Source organism: Penicillium argentinense, assembly GCF_028826775.1.
Source record: "Penicillium argentinense strain IBT 30761 chromosome Unknown utg000005l_segment0_segment0, whole genome shotgun sequence".
Classification (NCBI taxonomy): domain Eukaryota; kingdom Fungi; phylum Ascomycota; class Eurotiomycetes; order Eurotiales; family Aspergillaceae; genus Penicillium; species Penicillium argentinense.
In genome coordinates this window covers 3,434,764-3,455,737 of record NW_026622664.1, presented here as the reverse complement: position 1 = coordinate 3,455,737, position 20,974 = coordinate 3,434,764, and the positions used below count along the sequence as shown (strand labels likewise).

The 20,974-nt window shown below is 51.6% G+C and overlaps 5 protein-coding genes across 5 annotated transcripts; 2 read left to right on the top strand and 3 right to left on the bottom strand.

The window, feature by feature from the left end:
* Window positions 1–1,726: 1,726 nt before the first annotated feature.
* On the top strand, window positions 1,727–3,163 carry N7532_006082 (urea carboxylase-associated family protein; the record flags this gene model as incomplete). Its single annotated transcript, XM_056618576.1, has 4 exons — window positions 1,727–2,071; window positions 2,128–2,261; window positions 2,785–2,905; window positions 2,966–3,163. 4 exons carry the CDS (start codon window positions 1,727–1,729, stop codon window positions 3,161–3,163), a joined length of 798 nt encoding a protein of 265 aa, XP_056474735.1.
* A 1,502-nt stretch (window positions 3,164–4,665) lies between these two features.
* Window positions 4,666–6,870, bottom strand: znfA (putative C2H2 finger domain protein; the record flags this gene model as incomplete). Its single annotated transcript, XM_056618575.1, has 3 exons — window positions 4,666–5,179; window positions 5,236–6,336; window positions 6,413–6,870. The coding sequence occupies 3 exons, from the start codon at window positions 6,868–6,870 to the stop codon at window positions 4,666–4,668; spliced, it is 2,073 nt and encodes a 690-aa protein (XP_056474734.1).
* A 4,729-nt stretch (window positions 6,871–11,599) lies between these two features.
* dspC (dual specificity phosphatase YVH1) lies at window positions 11,600–13,195 on the top strand (the record flags this gene model as incomplete). The annotated part of the gene is made up of 4 exons (XM_056618574.1): window positions 11,600–11,643; window positions 11,782–12,009; window positions 12,324–12,680; window positions 12,760–13,195. 4 exons carry the CDS (start codon window positions 11,600–11,602, stop codon window positions 13,193–13,195), a joined length of 1,065 nt encoding a protein of 354 aa, XP_056474733.1.
* Window positions 13,196–17,489: 4,294 nt separating this feature from the next.
* Window positions 17,490–18,274, bottom strand: N7532_006079 (AAA-ATPase Vps4-associated 1 family protein; the record flags this gene model as incomplete). Its single annotated transcript, XM_056618573.1, has 4 exons — window positions 17,490–17,604; window positions 17,656–17,732; window positions 17,787–18,056; window positions 18,164–18,274. 4 exons carry the CDS (start codon window positions 18,272–18,274, stop codon window positions 17,490–17,492), a joined length of 573 nt encoding a protein of 190 aa, XP_056474732.1.
* Window positions 18,275–18,658: 384 nt separating this feature from the next.
* Window positions 18,659–20,754, bottom strand: N7532_006078 (nucleoporin NDC1; the record flags this gene model as incomplete). The annotated part of the gene is made up of 2 exons (XM_056618572.1): window positions 18,659–20,544; window positions 20,622–20,754. The coding sequence occupies 2 exons, from the start codon at window positions 20,752–20,754 to the stop codon at window positions 18,659–18,661; spliced, it is 2,019 nt and encodes a 672-aa protein (XP_056474731.1).
* Window positions 20,755–20,974: the final 220 nt, after the last annotated feature.

Here is a 20,974-nt window from a genome sequence, read left to right as displayed (position 1 = left end):
TCTGGGAGCTGTATGGGGAATGGTGGGTATGGGGTAATAGGCTAAACTGCAGTCTGGCCCTGTTTTTCTTCAGCTGAGTGAGATAAGTGCGCGATTTTGGGGCTTGGCGAATGTAGTGATTTAGGGGGCCGAGGCAGGTTGCAGACTAAGGGTATATTCTTGCTCTGGACAGGTTTGGCTCCAATTGGGATATATACGAAAACGGTGCCATTTTCTTTACTTTTATGTGCGGCGCATTCTCAGTCTCAATATCTCGATCCAAGCCAGCAATCGATAGGACTTGATTCCTATACAGGCGCTGCGCAGGTTCAACAGCAGCATGCCCTTTACAAAATCCCGCTGAGTGGAAGTTCCATGCTGTGTGTTTCACTCCCGCCAACAAAAATTTTGTTCCTCTCTCGCTCAAATGACGGGTCATAAAATGGAATTTGCGAGATAACGGGCGCAAGCAGGGCCACCGCATCAGGGCGTCGATGAATTTTGAAAAGAGTTCGGCAATATCCTGGGGGTTAGGTGAACTCTAGCTTCTTCTCACCATTCCAAAACCGAGAGCCAGAGTGAAATCGAGAACCACCACATGGCACAGCGGCTACGACCATTCGTGAACTACTTCCAAGGCGACTGGTCAGAATACCTGTCAATGTGTGACTTCGCAGCTGTAGCTCTACAAGAGTCAACACGGGTTCAAAAAAGTATGGTTCCTCGAACCTTCCCTCATCTAGCCTCAATACAGATACCACGGCCCCTAATGAGAGTCAAAGGATGGCAGTTTGATCCGCCGATATATTGAGCAAGATTCGCATGCTTAAATACAAGTGAAAAGGGCAAGTATTAAGACCTACAGTACCGGAAAATCACGGAAAATATCTCTACCTTGATTTCAGAAGGCCATGGGATTTACACCCCGACATTGCTCACTCTGCATCTGCACAACATGTTGATTCTGAAGGGTCTTCCGAGTTGGCCAGTTTGATTGTGGGTTGTCTTGACACACCGTCATCGAGAGGAGACTTCATTCAATTCTCTACCAACCCATCTATCCACCACCGAACTATCACCAGGGCTACACAGATTCCAACTGAGACCTAAGTGTGTGCACTGAAAACCAGAGAGATTTCAAACCCCTTAATTGAGCTCCAGCAGGTTGGGGCAAGTCTACAACAGACAGGAAAGTCCATCGCAGTTGCTCTGTGTTCCTAGAGAGTGAGCCATCGGCTGTGAATTTCAGTATCATGGCTTTTATTGGCCATGTATTTCACGAAAAGCTTACTGAAACAGCGCCAAATTCTATGGAGCATACTTACCAAGAAGGTATTCTTGAGGAGTTCATGACACCAAAAAGAGGAGCAAAGGTGAAGATTCGACAGCCATGACTTCAAAGCCATGTTCTCTTTTCCTGGAAAGAGCATCAAGCAGCATTTTGCCTGGCATTGCTTAGAGCTATGCTACAGCTTTTGCCCCTAGAGTGGTCATTCCTAATGCTATAGTCGTTAAGTTGAAATAACATATTCTTCTAAACCCATACCGACAAAGTCGAAACTCTCAAACTGGCCCAACTGTCTAGCTTGACGTATGAAATAAGTTGCGAGAAGGATCCTCGGTGAATGAAGGCGGGGAACGAATGACCCCGCACGAAGTCACGTCCCTCATAGTTTCTCCCTCGCCAGGCTTCCACTGTGATACACTATCAAACTTCAGCCTACCCAAACTACAAGTCACTTCCAAAATGGGCATGATCCCTGCTCGCAAGGCAGTAGCCATCCCAGTAAAATCAGGCCAGACCCTCACAGTAACCAACACGCATGGCAAACAAGTCGTAGACTTCTGGGCCTTCGACCCTTCCGATACAAACGGGTACCTGTCCATGATCCATACAAGAACAATCCTCGGAAAAGCGTCCTTGTCCAAGGGAGACAAGTTGTACTCGACTCGCAGAAAGCCCATTTTGACGCTGACGGACGATACGACTCCTGGCGTACATGACATGCTGTGGGCAGCTTGTGATACAGAGCGATATCGCATGTTGGGTTATGATGGGTATCATGATAACTGCACTGATAACCTGCACAAAGTTGGTCTTTATATTCTGAAGCTGCTGTGACAGGCTTTATCTAACTGTTCGTATAGGCACTTAAGGAAAATTTCCCTAGTATCCGGACTGCGGATGACTGGGTTCCCGATCCTCTCAACCTCTTCATGAATGTGAGTGTTGGCTCTGATGGCGCGCTGGAAATCAAGGCTCCGGTAAGCGAGAAGAACCAGTATGTCGCCTTGAGGGCTGAAAGAGATGTGGTCGTTGTTATGAGCTGTTGTCCCCAGGATATGGCACCCACAAATGCTGGGATGCCGACGGATTGTGAATATAGTATCAAATAATGAGAAAACTACCCAGAATCCTACGATAATCTTCCAAGCCGACCTCAACTCTTATAAGAGTGCCACAGGTGAGACTCTGCGGGCATTGCTGCCTAGGCAGTAGTGCATCAACCCATCTACACATAGATCGGAGAGGCATCTCTCTTCTCGTGTCCCATCCTTCTCAATTCTTGCTGCTACGCTACTCTATCTTCCTGGCTTAGACCAAAAGCAAGCCCTGAACTGAAAATGTGCTGCTAATATCCTCTCAATCGTGGCAGTGCAGATCCATCAAGTCATCTCAGCCCCCACACAGCAACAGCCCAGGGGCCAGGTTATTCGCGCGCACACAAAATTTGCGATCTTCTCTTTTCCAGGGAGACTCGCAATTTATTGGAGATCTTGTCTTTTTGTCTCATATTCTTACAGAAACTCCCAAGAGAGACTCAGCATGCCCATCCTATCATTCGGAAACGAAGACCTGAAAGTCACACCCGCAGCTCCAGAGAACTGGACATTCACCGCAGGGGATACCATCATCGGCACGGTAGTCCGTCAGTCACCACTAATCTCCCCGGGCGCGACGCTGAAACTATTCCTTCGAGGCTAGTTGAAGGTTATATTTTCGAACGACCCGTACATGAGATACGAACCACAGCCTCATCACCCTCACTACGACCCGACACCAAGGATTAGCCCAGGTCGCTGTGCCGTCGACAAGCAAATCTTCATTCCCAAAGAAGGTCTTCTTTTCGAGGGTTCTCTTCATATCCAGGAAGGTGCTGAGCCGAAGTCACGGCCTTTTTAAGTGAAGATTTCCACAGCGCCTGATATCGCTATTAAGAGCAAGGAGAGGAAACTGCCTCTTTATGAAGCGCTCTGCCGTGGTCCGCTTCCAGGAAGTTTCGTTTCATCCGGGGAGGGAGCAACGTCCTGCTGGATAGAGTATTATCTCCAGGCGCAGCTGCACTATACCCACGGTGGCCAGAAGGAAATCTGCGAATCAACACACCAAAATAAAGATACGACCTCGCCCGGGTCCAGGGTTTCAGGACTTTGGTTGCCAGGGAACGAAATTCGAAAAATGTATCCGCAGCTACCATCTAGCACCGGGCTCGAATGAGCATCTATCATTTAAGCAAAAGAAACGACAGCTCTTCGGGTCTTCGAACATCCCCCAATTCGAATATGGTCTTGAGATCAATGTGCCGAAAATTATCCAGCTTAGCAGTCCAGCACCAATACCCCTCGAACTTCGCTGTCACGTGTTATCGAAGACAAGTCCCGAGATTCAAGAATGCCCGCCGAAGGTCTGGCTTACTGCACTCAAGATGTCGCTGAGTTTTCAAGACTCCTGTGTGGGAGGATGGTGGGGATCCCGGGTCACCGTGGGGTTATCAGTGTCATGAAGAGGACCTTGGGATTGAGAAGGCTCTCAGGAAGAACCCTGGCGGATTTCAGCTTGAGATTCCGGTTGGAAAGGACTGCGAGCCACTCGATATCGGGAATATGTTGCAACTTTCCTTTAACACACGGCGTGAAAGCTGGTGGGAGATCTTTGAACCGGATTTTCGCGATCACGCTTGACTTTTGACGCGGGCTATATAAAGCATTCTCATATACTTCATGTGAAGATCTCGGTGACAGTAGCAGGACAGACGGAGGTGATGTGGTGGGAATGGCCTGTGACAATGCTATGAATAATGTTCTGGGTCACCCAATGTGAGTTCTCAGTTAACAAGAAATCTGCATCCACGAAACCGAAAGAAATACGCTAATAAACAATTGCAAGAGATCCTCTTGCGGTCTAATTCGGCACGTATGTACAAAGGGGGATATATGTATGAGGCAGAATGAAAACCAGACCCCAAACCATGCACCGACTCCAGCCACCATGAACATTGTAAACCATAATCAAAATGTACTCCGAAATCACGGGGAATGACAATGAGGTATCCACCCAGGTAACGATGCACCAGGTATACACAGGCAGAACCCGGAGCACGAGGGCAAAATGCGACACTCAGACAAAACAAGCAGAAATCCCAAACCCCGTTGGGTCGGGCAAGAAAAAAAACCTTTGGAAAGAAAGAATCGTGATATTTCGTAATATCCAGTGCTTTCACATGCTTTTTGAGAAAGTCACTTTTAGATGCGGTTGCACTGACGCGAGAACCTCATTGAAGGGATGGGAAGGTGAACGGGGGAGAAGAAAACTTGAACTCTTGAGGAACAAGTCGTGAGATATCGGATTTTACCGAGTATCCATTGTAGAAGTGGTATGTGTATATCAAGCTCAGATCCTGAATGTTATTCAAGAACCTCATCGATCGTATTGGAAGTCAAAGAGCCAGGATTCGACTGCGGCCCCGCACCCGAAGCACTCTTATCCCGGGGTTCCGGCGGCTGCTCTTCCTTCATGCAAGCGTTTTCCAAAATATTGGTCCACTTGCCACTCGTCCCGGCATGACTATGCTTGAGATGCTGGCGAAAGTGGTCTGCCCGGAAGAATTTCTTCGCGTTGTTGCATTCGCCAAATTTATGCACGGTTGTCAAATGCTCGAAGCGTCGATCCCAGTCCGGTCGAGGGAAGTTGGGGAATTCTTCGCCGCAGTAGCCGCACGTATCGTGCGATGGGCCGGCGTTCGTTTGGCAAGATGGTGAGCCTGAGCCGTGAAATGCTGCTTGGAAGCCTGGGAGGGCGGCGCAGGACCAGGAGTGGCGGCGGAGATGGAGGGAGTTTTGGTGACGTTCGGCTTCGTTTTTGTTCTTGAAGCGGTTGTTGCAGTACTGGCACGCGTATTGCTTTTCCATCTCATGGGAGCTGGCTGGCGTTAGAATGAGTTCTTTCATCACAATCAGACTGATCAAATGACATACCGAAGATCCTCTGGATTGTCAAACTTCTTAGGCTTCTTGGGACAACAATCGCAGATGAATAATCCGCCCATCTTTGAGGCCGGTTTGGCGATGTTCAACGCAATCGGCACCGACATCTTCCCTGTAGCATCCGTTGTAGGCGGCTCCAGGGTATTGGAACCTGAAAGAGGTCTCGGAGCTGGAATGATAGGAGCACCCGGGGAATTCGGATTCATGATTGACTTTTCGTGGAATGCATCGAGATCCGAGCTGGGAGAAAGACCTCCGGGGGAAGGACGGTCGTATGGTGACAGACTGGTCATACTGCTACCGCCAATCGAAAGGGCAGAAGAGTACGATCCAGAGGTCCGAATACTCAACGAGGACGCCGCGGACAGAGTTCGTTGACTCGGAGCATAGCTGTTGTTGACCGTCAGATTATTCGTAAACGGATGCCCACTCGTCCTCCGCTGTGACAGATCCCCGTTACTCGTAACGGTATGCAGGGTATGTCGGTCATTGTTAATCGGTTCCCGCGGCGGAGACGAAGCTCGTCGTTTCATGCCCTGCTTCGAACCCTCGGGGTACGGCGGTGTCGGTTCACGAAGAATGAACTGTCGGGGTACCGGTTCGTCTGTCGAGAAATCACCCTCGATATCGGAGAACACGCCTTGGTCGTAGCTTCCTCGATTTGATCGGCTTGGCAGACTGATGCTATCTTCACGAGACGGAGTATTCCCACAATATCGGCGGCGCCCGATATCTCGCATGTAATCGTAGTCAAGTGCCGATGAGGGTGCGTTGCTTTCGACGCTCGGACTACGACCCTCGATATACTCTCTCCAGGTAGTTTTCGAGCGAGGCGACACTGCCCCCGACTGAGGGCTGCTGTACCATTTGACGTCGAGTGTCGACCCTTCTGACGGCCCTGGTGATGGCACATTGCTCGAGGAGCGGGATGGGATTGAGGGAACGGTGAGTGCGGAAATCGAACCGCGGTGGTCGGAGCTAATAGAACCGCGTGGAGATATCGGCTTCCCGATTTTTGACAACAAATGCTGGTCATATGCATTTGACGAGTCCTTGACACTCCGCAGAGAAAAGTCACGCTCTCCTTTCAAACTACATTATCTGTCAGCATTTCCGCCTCCGAAACAAAGTTCAACAAGGTCAATAGTCTCCTTCTATAAACACTCACATCGGGCCATTGGGATTGACAGACATTGAGTTGGGAAATCCGTCATCAGTGGGAGGCGGCGGCTGAATCTTTATCTGAGCCTCAGAGCTGCGCGACAAGGGCACACCACTTTGCCTGCCTTCCAGCTCATCTAGTGACATGCGATCACTCTGGGGTGTTGATTCCGGACGGCGGTGGCCCCCAAACAAACTCGAATTGGGATTTATCGGCGGAAGCGTCGCTGTCGATCGACCGGAATTCGCATGCAGCCACCCAGCATCATAACCATTCTCCAAGTCACGGATTCGCGGTGGTGGGGGTAGAGGCGGAGGCGCAGTATGCATGGTGGGACGAGACGGGATAGGCAGTGGGCCGTAAGATGGGAATGGCAGCTCGGGCATTATGGAAGTTTGGGAGTGACGGTCGTAGTCGCGATCTCTGGAATCATAGAAGCTCGGCGACGCGGCAAGTCGATCCATTCTAGAGCGCAGTGGAGATGAGATGCCGGCGCGCTAACATCAACCAGCTGAATCGGGTGGCGAGGTCCGAACAAAACAGAAATGGATACTCTCCAAATCCAGTAAAGGAGCGGCGAAAAAAAAGATCGGTAAAAAAAACTGAATAGAAAAGAAGTCGCAGGTGGAATCAGCAGCAGCCCAATCCAGTTGAGTGCAAACGTCGTGAAACCGGCTCGGATTCTAAGTAGACCGTTTAGCTAGCCTCGACCCCCGCCTCCGATTGCTAGAAGGGCCAGCTTCTGATGGGGTAAGCAAGCGCGGGTGAAGCGAGGTTGAAGACGGAGTGGCGACGGGGGAGACTTTTCATGCGGCTGGGATTCTAGTTGCAAGTCAGACCAGTGGAACCGAGCAGGGCGAGTGACCTGATATTGTCGCAGTCGCGCCGTCACAGTCGCAGCGAGTAGGGCTGAGACGGAGAAGGGGCAAAAAGCCGAACACAAAAAATGAAAAATAGGAAAAAAAGAAAAATCAAATAGAGACTTGGAGAATATACCTTTTCACTTTCAAGACCCTTGTTCGGCGATTCGCCTCATGGGATGAAACGTTCAATAAGTGACACACAGCCCTGTCTAGAAGCCGTCTGTGTCCCATAGAACCCGTCAATCGCGGACAGCGGGACTGGACATGCTTTTGTCCTAGAGGGCAGGGCTTGAGAGGGTCGCGGGCAATAGGGGGGTCTTGTGAGAGACCAGAGATCCAGGGCGACCAGCGACGAATGCGATTGTCTCTGAGAGTAAGTCGCAAGTACAGCGAGTCTTTTGTGCACGAGTCGGGCTCCCCGCCACGGGCTGAGAACAATTGGATTTGCCCCGGGCTGCGGAACACAAAAGAAGAGCCAGCTGAACAAGCCGTAGCACTAGTTTCCAAGGGCAAAGGGAAGGAAGGTCAAGAAGTGGGAGATCGGGCAGTTAGAAGGCGGGCAAATGGCGGTGCAGCCAAATGATTGGATCCAAGGGCTCGAGCCAAATGTAATTTAGGGCCGAGGGAGAGGCGAGTTCGATGATCTCATTCTCACCGAGCTGAGCCAAGAAAGGAGGAGGGAGGGTTGGTTGGTAGGGTATGGAGATTCTGGAACCTCCAAGGCGAAAAGAGGCGCAAAAAAAAAGAATTGAAACAATTCGAAAAATCCAAACGGATGGGTCTTTCGGATCTAACCTGCAGTTCGGGGGGGGGGGGGGGGGGGTTGACGTGGTAAGAGAGGCGAAACCTCGAAAAGGCGCAGCGGTAATAATCTGGCTGGTAATGTATAGTCGTGTACGACTTACATACCAGTACCGACGGGCAGTTGCGGGAAGCCAAATCAGCCTAGGAGTGGAGCTGGGAGAATGGCATTTGGAATAGGATCATCAGATCTCAGATTACTCCTCCCGCGTGGGCGGCCACGTTGGAATGAGTAGGGCAAGGCTGTCTGTCCCTTATTGCCCTAGGCGATATACTATGTACTATGGTCTTCTACCTATACCTCGCTCTTGTTGCTGGCGGAGGCCCGGGACCCGTAATTTCGTTTTTCTTTTTCCTGATTGCTGTGCTCTCGCTTCGTCTCGAATCAGACGCTGGTGGTGCAGACGGATCATCCGTGGTTGAGGCCCTGTCCCAACCTGGGAATCCGGCCTTCCAGAAACCGCGACGATCAAGCCCGAAGGGAGGGGAAAGTCTAGGCATGGGCCTCTCCGAGCCTCGACAAATAGGATCCAGTGCAGTTCATGACTGTCGCTCCGCTACCCCATATCTGGATGAAGATGGGCGCGTAACGCCAACCAGAGCATCCCGTAGAATTAGATGGGCCCCTCCCACCCTCTGCCTGTTCAGTACTTAGGATGAAGCTTGACGCCAAAATGGGGAGTCCGGAGCCTATTGTGTCTCGTATATTGGACGCCTCGCGATGATCCAAAACCCCCGCCGGGAAAAGGATTAGGGTACATTTGCATTTGCGAATGGTAGTGAACGTCCCTCCATGGGGCAGGGGATCGCATGCAGCAACCTTTTTCTGGGGCACAACTGAAACTCAAGTCACGGCGGCGCCCTACGGTAGTAAGGTACCGAGGGCAGTTGGCAACGGCTCGGAACGATATTGGACTAAACTAGGGTGCACACGTTCCATTCTCGAGGAACCATGGTTTTGGCGGGGTGGCCACATTGCTCACCGAATGGGAAAGGGCGACCAATGCCACGGAGTCGACGTCCACGAGGGGGGCGAGACAGAATTACAGGATATGCACCGGCGACAATCTTGGGGGGTCTTGGCGGTAGGCTTATATTTGCCGGGTGAATTGAAGAATCTCCTCGTCACACTAGGCGCGCAGGGATGGCTTCCGCTAGGTGCCGCACAATCTGATCGATGGTCCATCGACCATCGGAGCATTCGGATACCCCGTCCAAGCGTGGTCTTTTTTCGCTTTGGGCTTTTTTTCCCCCTGGGCCTTGTGTCGTGTTCTGGGGGGTTGCAAAAAGCAGAGAACATTCTTTATTGCCTCCACATGAAACTGACAATGCTGACTCGTTGTCCGGGATCCACTGATTTCCTAGCGCACCCCACTTGGGGCCCAGTCATGCATGCACTGCCACACTCCTGGACCGCCTGTCACTTTCGTATTGGGAAGCGCGAAGGAGGTCGGGGAATCCATTCACCATTGTCACCAGAAGGCCATCCAGCGAAGGATGTCTGGAGTCATCGGAGGTCAGACCAAAAAGAGCAGTGGGTGGTGATCCGGACTGGGCGAGGTTGCGGTAGGCTCGCGCATGCCAAACGAGTTGACAAGCTGCTGAGTCAGCCACCGTCTCCACACCAGCTTCACGAACGGATGTCTCTTGGCTTCATTCTTGCTCCTTTTTTTTTCTGCTTTTTGCAAGGTTCTTGCTCGCTAGGCTCGGGGTCCATTCCAAAATCCATCGGGCTTTAGGGGATGTAATTAATGGTAATACCACACGAGTCATGGCGATGGTCATTGTCACAAGTACTGAATGCCTTGTCTGGTATAGTACAGTAGGGTATGGCCGATCGAACAATATGGATGCGACCAGGAACAATGTATCTGGACCTATTGGGAGACGAAACAAATAAGCCCTACACGCCAATTTCTAGCACGCTAAACGAACTCGACTAATACTGTAGGACTCCCTCCCACCTTTGATGCACCTGCACCAGCACCAGCAATATCAGTCACACGGATCGTCCAGCAAGACACTGCCAGTAACGTTATCGTTCGTACGACGTAGGATCCATACGAGATGAAGCTCGTGCTCTGTGCATAGCCGAGTGTAATGTCTTGGCATTTTCAAGCAGGTCAGGACGACGCTGCCCTGAGACTATGGCTGTGGATGCTGGGACGCTGTCTACCCGGGGCTAAATCTCAATAGACTTTCGCCCTCCTCGATCGTCGCAGTCAAGGCCCGGTTTGTCTGTGGTGGCTGACCAGCCTGCTCATCGTGATAGCCAAGCATTGCCGACTCTATCAAAGGGGGCGCAGTTCTGCACTTTGCTTCAGGTAGGGATTGTCGCTGCGAGGTGCATCGACTCGACGTCCGTCGCATTCGTCAGCCCCCCGTAAGTCGGCGGCAGCTGGAATCAAAGACATCTGTACGTCTACGGGAGTGGTATAGACCAGCGCCAATGCCGTCAGCACCGCCAAATGCGGTTCTCCCAGGCGTCAGCCTTAAGCCTTAGAGGGCTGCAGCCTCGGGTTGCGCGTGCGCCAACGCCTCTGGCGTCGACCACCAGTCACAACCCACGGTGACGACTGCGCCCCCCGACGTCAGACTACTGTATGTAAGTATGTACCGGAGGTGCTTGACCCTTAGACTCTACTACTCCCGCGGCCTCATATGGGACTGGCCTCGACATGTTCCTGCGGTTCTCAGACTTACCCGCGGCAAGTCAGGCCTTCTACCGGACCCCTTGCAGTCTACCACGACGAATCGGCTCGTCGGACATTCGGTGGATGTTTGAGATGTGTCGGGGATAAATCAGCGTCCCCACTTGCGCGACGTGAACTGCTCGGCTACCCATCGTCACAACTTCCACACCGAGATTTGTAGACCCTCACGGCTTTACAGGAGGCTGGCCATCGTATTACGACGACGGGACATGGTGGTGGCGGGAACAGAAAATGGAGCTGGGGCTGGAACTGGAGAACGCAAACGGAGCCAAGTCTGGCCGCGTCTGCCGTTGTTTCATTGGGCGGGCACCGTAGAGCCAATAGTGCCGGGATAGTATCCAAAAATGCCGAGGACATCTCCATTTTCTGTAGAGGTTGTTGGCAGTATCCAATCCCTTCGTAATGCGATGAATCGCGAGTGGGTAACTCCAGTCCGCTGGGTCCGCCCACTCCAGCGGTTTGCCTGCGCGCTTGGGCCGGTGTCATTTGCTGGGATTGGTTGAAGGATGACTACCAGGCTCGTGTTGTGAGATATCCCATCGTTCTCCAGGAGGTCCCAGAGGTGTGATAGTATACTTCCTCACGTGGGGGGATCTTTGTGGCCTCAGGCATATATATGGTCAGCAAGCCCTAAGCCCTAAGACCGTTTTCAGCTTCGGCCGAGGCTCAACTTCAAGGAACTGGGGAAACGCAGAGTCTGCGGCGTTGGACCAGTAACAAGAACCACCGGGCCACTGTATTCCATCTCAGTAGCCTCGCCGACGGCCTCATCGATGCAAGCTACATCTCGAGGCTCAGCTTTACAGTTTCCCATCATGGCTATGAATCAAATCCCAGGCCAGAACATTTACATTTCTGGGTTCGTTTCCCGCTTCGATTTGCTTGCCGTCTATGTTTTCTCCCGCTAGATCATATCATTTGGTCGGGTGGGCCTCTCGATATGGGAGAGACCCTGAATATCGGTTTTGTCTGCATGCTAACTAGCCACCACGTTTAGGATTTACTGTATGAAAAACAAAGCGGCGCTCGAGAGAGAGGGTATAACGCATGTTGTTTCCGTGTTGCGTCTCAACCCCGCCGAGGTCGACAAGACGTTCTCGTCTTATCAGCACTTTGCTATAGATGCAGACGATACAGACGATGAAAACCTCTTGCAACACTTTCCCGATGCAGTGCGCTTTATCAAGTCCGCCGTCGAGGCAGGCGGCAAGGTCCTTGTACACTGGTAAGTTTACCTTTTCTTTTATCTTTCCTCTCCCCACTACATATCCCTGCCGAGGCCTCCTGTGCCCTCCCACCTTGTTTGTCTCCGTCTTTTCCAGAATCTGCATCCCATCTGCGTTTCTGCGGCCCCCGACGTCATCACGTGCCCAGTCAATTGCGATCTGCATGTGGCTTGAGTCTTCCCTGCCTCTTCAATTCGACTGGTCATTGGGTGCTCCATCTGCGCTTTGCTTTTGATTGCCTCTTCCCTATGAACACGGCACGGCAATTTTGTCTTCTACGGTGGGAAAAACGGGAACTGACATGACGATCTAGTGCGATGGGCAAGTCCCGGTCTACGGCTGTCTGTATTGCCTACCTGCTCCACCAGAAGCCTAATATGCTCACACCGCAATCCGCATTGGAGATCTTGAGGCAGTGTCGTCCCTTGTGCGAGCCTAACGACGGGTTTATGGAGCAGCTGGCCCTCTATCATGAGATGGGATGCCCCGAGGACATCACCGAGCACCCTGTGTACCAGCGTTGGCTGTACCGCCGTGATGTCGAAGAAAGTGTGGCTTGCGGCCGTGCTCCTGAAATGGAGTCGGTGCGCTTTGAAGATGAGCAGCCAACCCAGTCCCAGATCCAGGAAAAGCCTCCACAAGAGGTGGAAATTAAGTGTCGCAAGTGCCGGTTCGTATTTCACTCCCTAACGGGAATCTTCCCCCTCGCATATTGAATTTAAGTTTACAATGACTAACGGCTTCTGCAGAAAAGGACTTGCATCATCAAAATACATGATTCCCCATGACGAGGATAAGCGCAATAACAGTAAGGCGAGACAGAATACAGAGTGTGCGCATGTATTCCTCCACCCGATGAAATGGATGAGCCCGAGTCTCTTTCCGTCGACAGATGGCTCCAAGACCTCCAGTACATACGACAGCGCCTCAGGAGACGCACCTCTATCTGGCCGCCTGATCTGCCCCAATCCCACCTGTGGATCAAACGTTGGTAAATTCGCCTGGCAGGGCTTACAATGTAACTGTGGCAGCTGGGTGGTGCCAGCCCTAGGCCTTGCGAAAGCCCGAGTGGACATCGCCAACAAGGTGAACACTGCACGACCTCCAGCAGCCCTGGGTATTCGCATGCCTCCCGGGATGCGGCCTCTAGAGCCCAATGATGGCTCTGGTCGTGGAAACCTTTGAGATGACGTTGATGAATCCATGACGAAAATATCACATGCATGTGCATAGCTGTTTACGAGCCATGATACCTCTGAATGTCCATAGAACATTCTTTTTTTCCCTGGAACTTTTTCGTTGCTCTATCCTATTTTCAGCTGCATAAGCGTGACGCTCAACGGCCCCCACCGGGCCAGGGACCTCATCTCATTGATGGATGGTCGAAGCCACACAGAAGCAGTAAATATCTTCCTATAGCCCGACGGGCTGCCCACCGCCGCCGCAGTCACATCTGTGACGGCCACTTGCGTCATGTGGAGGCAACAAAAGTTCACCGTAACTTCGCGAGAACACAACCGCCTTTCTTCACCGGTCATATCATAGAAGGAAAACATTGAGGCTCGATCTCCGCCGAGCTCCGCATAAAGGCTGACTGAAGCAGCACGAGCGAGTTCTAGCCCTGTTCTAGTCTCGCGCTACATATCCTGTCTGTCGACCATCTACTCTACCTAGTTTCAGCTCTCCAGGCCACCCCCATATCGGCCTGTCAGTTCAAGTCAATTTTGACAATAACCACGCTAGCGGCTCTGCCAGGCAATAATCCTATAGATAGAACCGGTAAACATACGAGATGCTCCACGCCAGCCTGTTCCTGAGTAAATGAGCTATCTCAAGCCTCATGCAAGGACATCCTCCAGCCCACATTCAGCCAGCCCTCAGCCTTACACAAGTTCGCGCGAAGCTACCTCAAAAGTGATACAGCATGGCCGAGCCGTGAGACTGCCAGGCAACACCGAGCAACCAATCGCAGCCGCCTCGCAGGTCGTCCGGGACTCTGTACGTCGAGTTCAAAGTGTACTGTCAGTAGAACAATTTCAATCCGAGCCTACCTTAGATTTCAGAAGATGCAGGGCTGCATGCCATGCGACTCCGTTGAACACACCCTACCCCCACCCAACCTAGAAGTAAACTGTAGTCGACCCCCAATAAAGTCGAACCTGAAACCAACCCCGGCCCCAGGCAAGCCTTAGTCGCGCGCCAAGCGAACAGCCATAAAATCGCCGTGTTGGTCCCAGCGCAACATCGTCAGCCGCCACTACACTCACTATGTATGTACCTTTCCCTCTTGTTCCACTTCCCCTGTTCTCCACTCCCTCAAGCGCTGTCATGGAGTTTGTTTCATCAGGGATCGGCTTGACGCCAATGAAGAGAGGGATGGAGCGCAACGGTGATTAATTGCCCCTTCGGGGAGGGTGACTTTCCAAGGTTGGGAAGACATGAAGGAGGCTGTGCAAAGCGGGTCGTTCTTCCTGCTGGGCCCGATTGGCCAGCGCGCAATGCGCTGCGTATTATGGATGTATCAGTATTACCGGTAATTCCCGCGTTATCGTACCGTAGGGCGAAGCATCCTTATGGAATAATATCAAATATCCTGCCTTTCTGATTTCACTTTTCTTTTTTTCTTGTCTGCCCTAGGTTTGCTGAACGCCCTACTACATACAGAGTAATTTTAATTTCGGTCTGTGCGTGGGTAGGATTCATGGGTTGCAGGCTCCTTGGGCAACCTGTGCACTGATCAGGGTCCTGGGCTCTATCCTATAGATAGAATTCTCTGCAGCCCCTGGGGCGGCGTATCCTCTTACTACTAGTCACAGATTCAGTACTGTAGTCAGAACCACCCATTCGAGGTAAGACCGGATCATCAGGGACCAGGGCCATTTCCAAATCCACGACACGGGGGGCGTTCGAGCGAAGCCCAACCTTGGTATGCGACAACAAACTCCCCCAGCAAGCTACAACAGACTCATTCCAGCCAGCTCTCATTGGCGGGGCGCGCAGCCCTGGTGGGGGTGGGGCAGTGCACTGCCTTGCAGGGGGAGCTCTCAGCTGTTCGCAGTGGAGTCGCGCATACTGGAGCGCTGATATCATAACATCTTTCCCAAGGCCGCCTCCCGATCAGGGCGCTACTGAATAGACTTCCGCTGGGGACCCCTTTCCCATTAGGGCATTGTGATCGCCTTGCATATGTGACAGATTAAGGCTTTAGCCTGTTTCGCAAAGGCGGGTTGGGCCTAGTGGGACTAGCGGGATTATCAGATTCACTAATGCACCGGGAACAACCGGTCAGTCTTGTCGGCGTGAATGCATGACCTATGCTTGTCTGGTCAGGAGATCGAGTCATTCGATCGAATGCTTGTCAGATTCATCGTGTATCATGACTGTGCGACTAACTTGTTTTCCTGCTGCATGCAGCCGAATGCTCCAGAAGGGTGTCGTGCCAAGATGAACTATGTCGTCGTGTGATGGACATCATAGCCACAACGCTAATCTAACGCTGGTGGCCCTTACATTCTAATGCTTGCGCTATCGACCATACCACAGGTACTAGCCCGGCTTAGGGTTGGCCGTGGTTGGCGCTGGCCGCGCTTGTAGCCTGTTAGGCAGCATATCGACACAGTCACTGCCTAGCCGAGGCTCAAAATTGGGGTCAACATTAGGACAGTATCTACCACTACAGTATGAGTCGGAGGACGCCAACGTCCGATGGATCTTCCGAGGCAACCGGGAATCCACTAATATTTGAATCGAGGGTAGACCACTACATATGCGAGTCGAGCTAAATTTAGCAGATCTGTCGCCTATTTCTGCCGATGAAATCGACTCTCAGAATGATACCTAAACAAGCAAGCGATATACGTATACGAATGGATCGTTGTGGCATGGGGTAAGATGGGACTATCAGACAGCATGGGAAGCAGGCTCCAATTCTCTACACCGACATCCGCATCTCCAGATCTAAACCACACTAAAGACTAGCCTCGTGTAGCCTCCTCGCCGTGGTCTCACTCAAGACAGACCCATTCATCCCAGAGCCGCATGGTCAAATCGCTCGCAAGGCAACCCGCCAACGCTGGAAGTGCAGAGATCAACACACACACCTCATATACAGTCAACGCTAAAGATTAACCGACCCCGAGAGGCACGACAGCCTACTAAGGCTGACAGGGCCCATTTCGCAACGGAGGGGCTTAACGATTTCGCCCCCCGGCAGATGCTACCCTAGCGCTTATTTTCCCGGTGCACCCCCATCCGCGTATCACTGATGTCTACATGTCCTACAGGACGCGAGACAAGGTTGGCATCGGTGCAGAGCTTTCGCGGTGAGCCTTGACCGTTGATGGGAGGGGAGATCCTGAACCGGCAGTCGCGCGGTATTTCCTGGAAGAGCTACGGATGCGACGTCAAATCTATGCGGGCCGGGGCGGGTGGCCTTGTGGACGTGGGAACTCTGTGATTTACGTACGATGTACATGCGTAGAGACACGGGCCGGGACGATGAAGTGTGGGTGCTTGCATAGAGTTTTCTCAGCCCAACGACAGGGCGTTGCTCGTGGCTTTCTTCCTGCAGGATGGAGAATCGGGCTGCTTCGCTTTTTCTGCAGTGCGGGATGGTGATCGTGGTGGGCTGGGTTGTGTCGGGAGCCTTGCGTAGGCCATGGTGGTACAGTGTGAATGTAGTATTCGCGCAAGCTGGCGTCGATCTACTATGCATTCGCCCGGTGAACAAGATTTGTGATCATTCTATTGGAATATCGAGAGTAATGGCGACGTTGCTGCATTATAGAAATCACGAGAGTTTTCTGGATGGCACCGTTGCTTGAAGCGGTCATAAGGCAGTCCACTGCATGGCACTTTCCAGGTTGGAACACTCTGGTGGCACAAATGAGTTCAAGGACTGAAACGCTGGACAATCGGGCAACGGATGTCCAAAGAAAGACATCACTCATGTGTATTCAAAGTTGTACCGGATCGTAGCAAACAAGGGATAGCATGTGCTCTGTTCAACTCGACGCCTCCTTGCCCATATTGACCAGAACCGAAAACCAAAAGGACTCCCGTTGACCTCAGTGTCAATTTTATTTCACCAGCACTTCGAGTTACATCGGATTTCGTTGCGAGGTGAATAAATCGGCGGCACCTGAGCGAGTGAAATTCTGTCTCATCAGGCCGCTCTTCACAGATTTCCAAGTTTGGCAAGCTTTGAGAGAGATAAAAGGAGAGTCGGTGAATTTCGCGCCCTGTATAGATGGTGATTGTAGAGACACCGAAAGTGCGGTAGATCAGCTGAATGGCCTCGGCAGTCTCGATGGCGAGGGGAATGGCCAGACTGGTCTCCTAGTCTGGGACTTGAAAAAAATGAATATGATTATTCCTATATTAGCTCCTGAGTTGCTGATTATGATAGAGATGCGAATGTTATTTGGATAGATATCTCATCATCAGGTCATCGCAGGAGAAATCGCTCTGCGCAGAAAACTCAGAGTTCTTTCTGAGGAACAGAAGGAAACAAAGCTGGATTCTTCATTCTCTCCTGGTTTCGCTTCGCCATTTCAATTCCTTTCAATCGATCGACGCGCATTTGGTAGAATGTTCTATAAACCATTAGTGAATATTTCAAAATTAGAGCATCCAGAAACACGCACTTGTGCAGAGCAAAAATTCGCGGTGAATTATCCGGTTTCGAGTCTGACCCAGAACTCCCTTTCTTTATTGATTCGATCTGGGAAGCACATTAGCTAATTTGCATGTTCGATGTACCCAACGAGTAGTATACCTTATCATCCCGTTCCTTCTCATCATTCGCAGAATCCTTCGACTCGTCTTTCTTCTCGTCTTTCTCCTTCCCCAGGTCCTTATCATCCTTGTCGGATTTCTTTTCTTTATCCTTCTTCCGCTTTTGCTTCTCCTCGTACTCCTTCTTTACTTTTTCAATCTCTTCCGCCATCTTCTGCTCCTTGGCGCGCGCTGCTTCGCCTTCTGTGTCGACTATCGGCGAGCAGAAGTGGCGGTCTTGGAGGTGTGCGGGGCACACGTAGAAGAAGTCCTGGAGCATGATCAGTGACTGAAAGTAAATGCAGATTGATACCCGGTAGACTTCAGATGTCATTTGAAGTCCTAGTAAGAGCTGCCAAACCGAGAGCCGGATGTTACCTTGTTATCTGGTGTGATGAACACGCTGGTCGTTGGCTTGTAGCAAATCAAGCATGCCTTCGATGAGGTATCTGCGACCCGGCGCAGATGGTAAATATTCGTCAGCGACATTTTGTGAAGGCTGGAGTCACTTTGTTCCCTTCAGTCTGATTCTGATGCTCTAGCAATCGCATTTGGGGAGTGGAATTGGAAACGGAGCTTGGTTGTTGACGTTACCGCAGAGCGGTCATGTGACCCCAATCTAAAGAAATCAGATGCTGTTCGCTGAATATATAACTAGCTACGAAATGCAATAAGACTTTGAACTTTGATCATGGAAATTCAATTTCAGATAACTGGCATTGACAATGAGAATAGAACGCCTGACCATGCAATTGTCCACCACCAACCCCTAGCAAATACAAGCATAACCACTCGGGCAACCGGTCCGTGAATATTGTCTCCTTTAGGTACACCAGATGTCAAAGACAGAATGTCCTCCAAGGTTGTCATTGTTCATGATAAATCCTCCTCTGCGTCGACTCCAGCTGCTTCCTTCGCAAGCCGGAGATCCTTGCCTTCAACACCGATATCACGAAGATACGGCTTGAAAGCCTCGAGCAAGTCCCTCAGGCCGCTCTTCAGCGTATCCAAAACAAGGTCCACGTTCGGAATCTCGCGTGCTTTCACCTGTGCTTCGGGGTTGCTGGATGGCGGGAAGGACACATCGGTCCAGTGAGCATGCAGCCCACCTCCGTGAACAAATTCCTCCACTGCCATGATAGTCTCGGTGAAAAGGCGAATGACGGGAGCAACATCGGCCTGGACCCGACCGTATTGATCCTCCGCCAAGCTAGCAACCAATAAACGAGTCAACGCATCCACGGCGTCCACAATCAAAGTCAAAGATGACGAAGGACCATCAAGCACAATGTTCGATGCTCGTCGGGCATAGGGTTGACAGAAAAATTGACCAACAGGCGTACGAAGAATTGAGGCAATGACCGGGTGAACGTTCTCGGGCTTGTATGTGACAGGAGGACCATTCATAAGCATTTTCAACTCCTTGGAGGTATCGAGGAGCTTCTTCTTGCGTTCAGGGCTGAGCATGGCAGTCGAAGCCTGATCAATGGCATGGCGAGCCCGAGCCCGAGCTGCAGGGGTCCAATCAGGCGACTGGCCATATGACCTGGCTGTCGATCCAAAGGCTTGACCGAACTTGTCTTGGCGAGATGTAGTCTTAGGGGTAACGGCAAAGACGCTATCAGTCTTGAGTGCCTCTGTCAAACGAGGAAGAGGTTGAAGAGTAGGCTGGGGGGCTTGTTCGGGTGGAGGGGCGCTGAATGCACTGATCCTTGCTGGGATCGCCTTGATCACGTCGGTGAGGGACGCAACTACTTGAGACCAACTAGAGCCTCCCTCGCGGTCGATTTCGTTGAAGATTGTCTTGCGACGCTCGGGCTGACGCTGGCTGATAAGGCTAAGCTCCCAGAATGCAAACGCCTTGGGCATTTCCTTCTTCGTCTTCAAACCCGTAATCAAGCTACCGTTGGGATCTTTGGCGTCAATAGTCAGAGGCTGACCACGCTTCAATGGCTCTTTACCGATGAAGACGGAAAAGAATACATTGGTCGTCTGCCACAAAGAAACCAGAAGAAATCCCGAAAAAATGGTACGTATGAGCAAAGGAACAAAGCTTGGAGTTAGAAGGAGCGTGCTGGGCTGTGAAGATGACCGCGAAAAGTTCCAGAAGAGCTTGGCGAAATACAAGGATGTGCCCCATGCAGTCTGTCGAAATACCAAAGGGTACACCACAGGAAGAATCCCGGCAACCACGGCACTGCGTGTCAAGCCAGCACTCAACATTGGAGGCAATGCGTTCTGAATATGCTTCGCAGTTTGAGGCACCGGGTGTGTGCGTTGATCGTCAGCCTTGGGCGCTCGCTTTGCCACGGGCACGGGCACACGGTCGTAATCGCAGTACAGGTGAACAACTGCCTGGGTACACGCTAGAAGGAAATGGTAAGTGTGGATGTAGATCGGTCTCTCGTTTAGAGTAGGTCGCTCGTGAAGTCTGGACCCTGTGAGTATATCATCGCCGACGGAGAAATGATGATAGTAGGTTTCTACTGACCTGCCCCGTTTCACCATCTCAAGCTCCGCACTAGCCGGAGATGACCAGATATAGATTTCAGTAAACAGCCATGCGGTGAAGATATAACAGCCAAAAGTTTGCGCGATTTGCAACGGGAAGAGATATCGAAATGTACCGAGCGATGATTTCGTTGTGATTGAACCAATGTGAAGCTGGCTAACGCGGAGGATAAAGACGAGGAGAGGCGAGATGGCGAGCATGAGGGTACGGATACCGCACCATCCGAGAGGGAACCATGTCCAGAGAACTTCAAGAAGAGCAGATGTTAGTTATCATTGACCACAGAGGATTTTCGGTTGCCCTTAGCGACGGACGAGTACTTACAGGATGATTTGTCGCCAATTGCAATTGAAATCAGGTAGCAGACGAGGAGAGAAAGAGCTGACGCGTGGACGAATCGGCGGTGCATCGCCGACGTCACTATGCGCTTGTACGGTCGGGGTTTCGTGGCGGCCATCGTGAAAGGTGGAGTGCTGGGAGGGGACTCGTTAAAGGTGGGTGTCGTCGAGGTTTAAAGCATTGTCCGAATGACCATCCCAGAAGCTTCGGAAGCTGCAGAAGACAGTCGGAGAGCCAGCGACAGCGATAGCCGGTGGAAGGGGCCGAACGGGGCTGCGTGCGTTGCGCCGATGAGACTGGGATTAGGTCGAGTCTTTGACGGAATATTTTGAGGCATC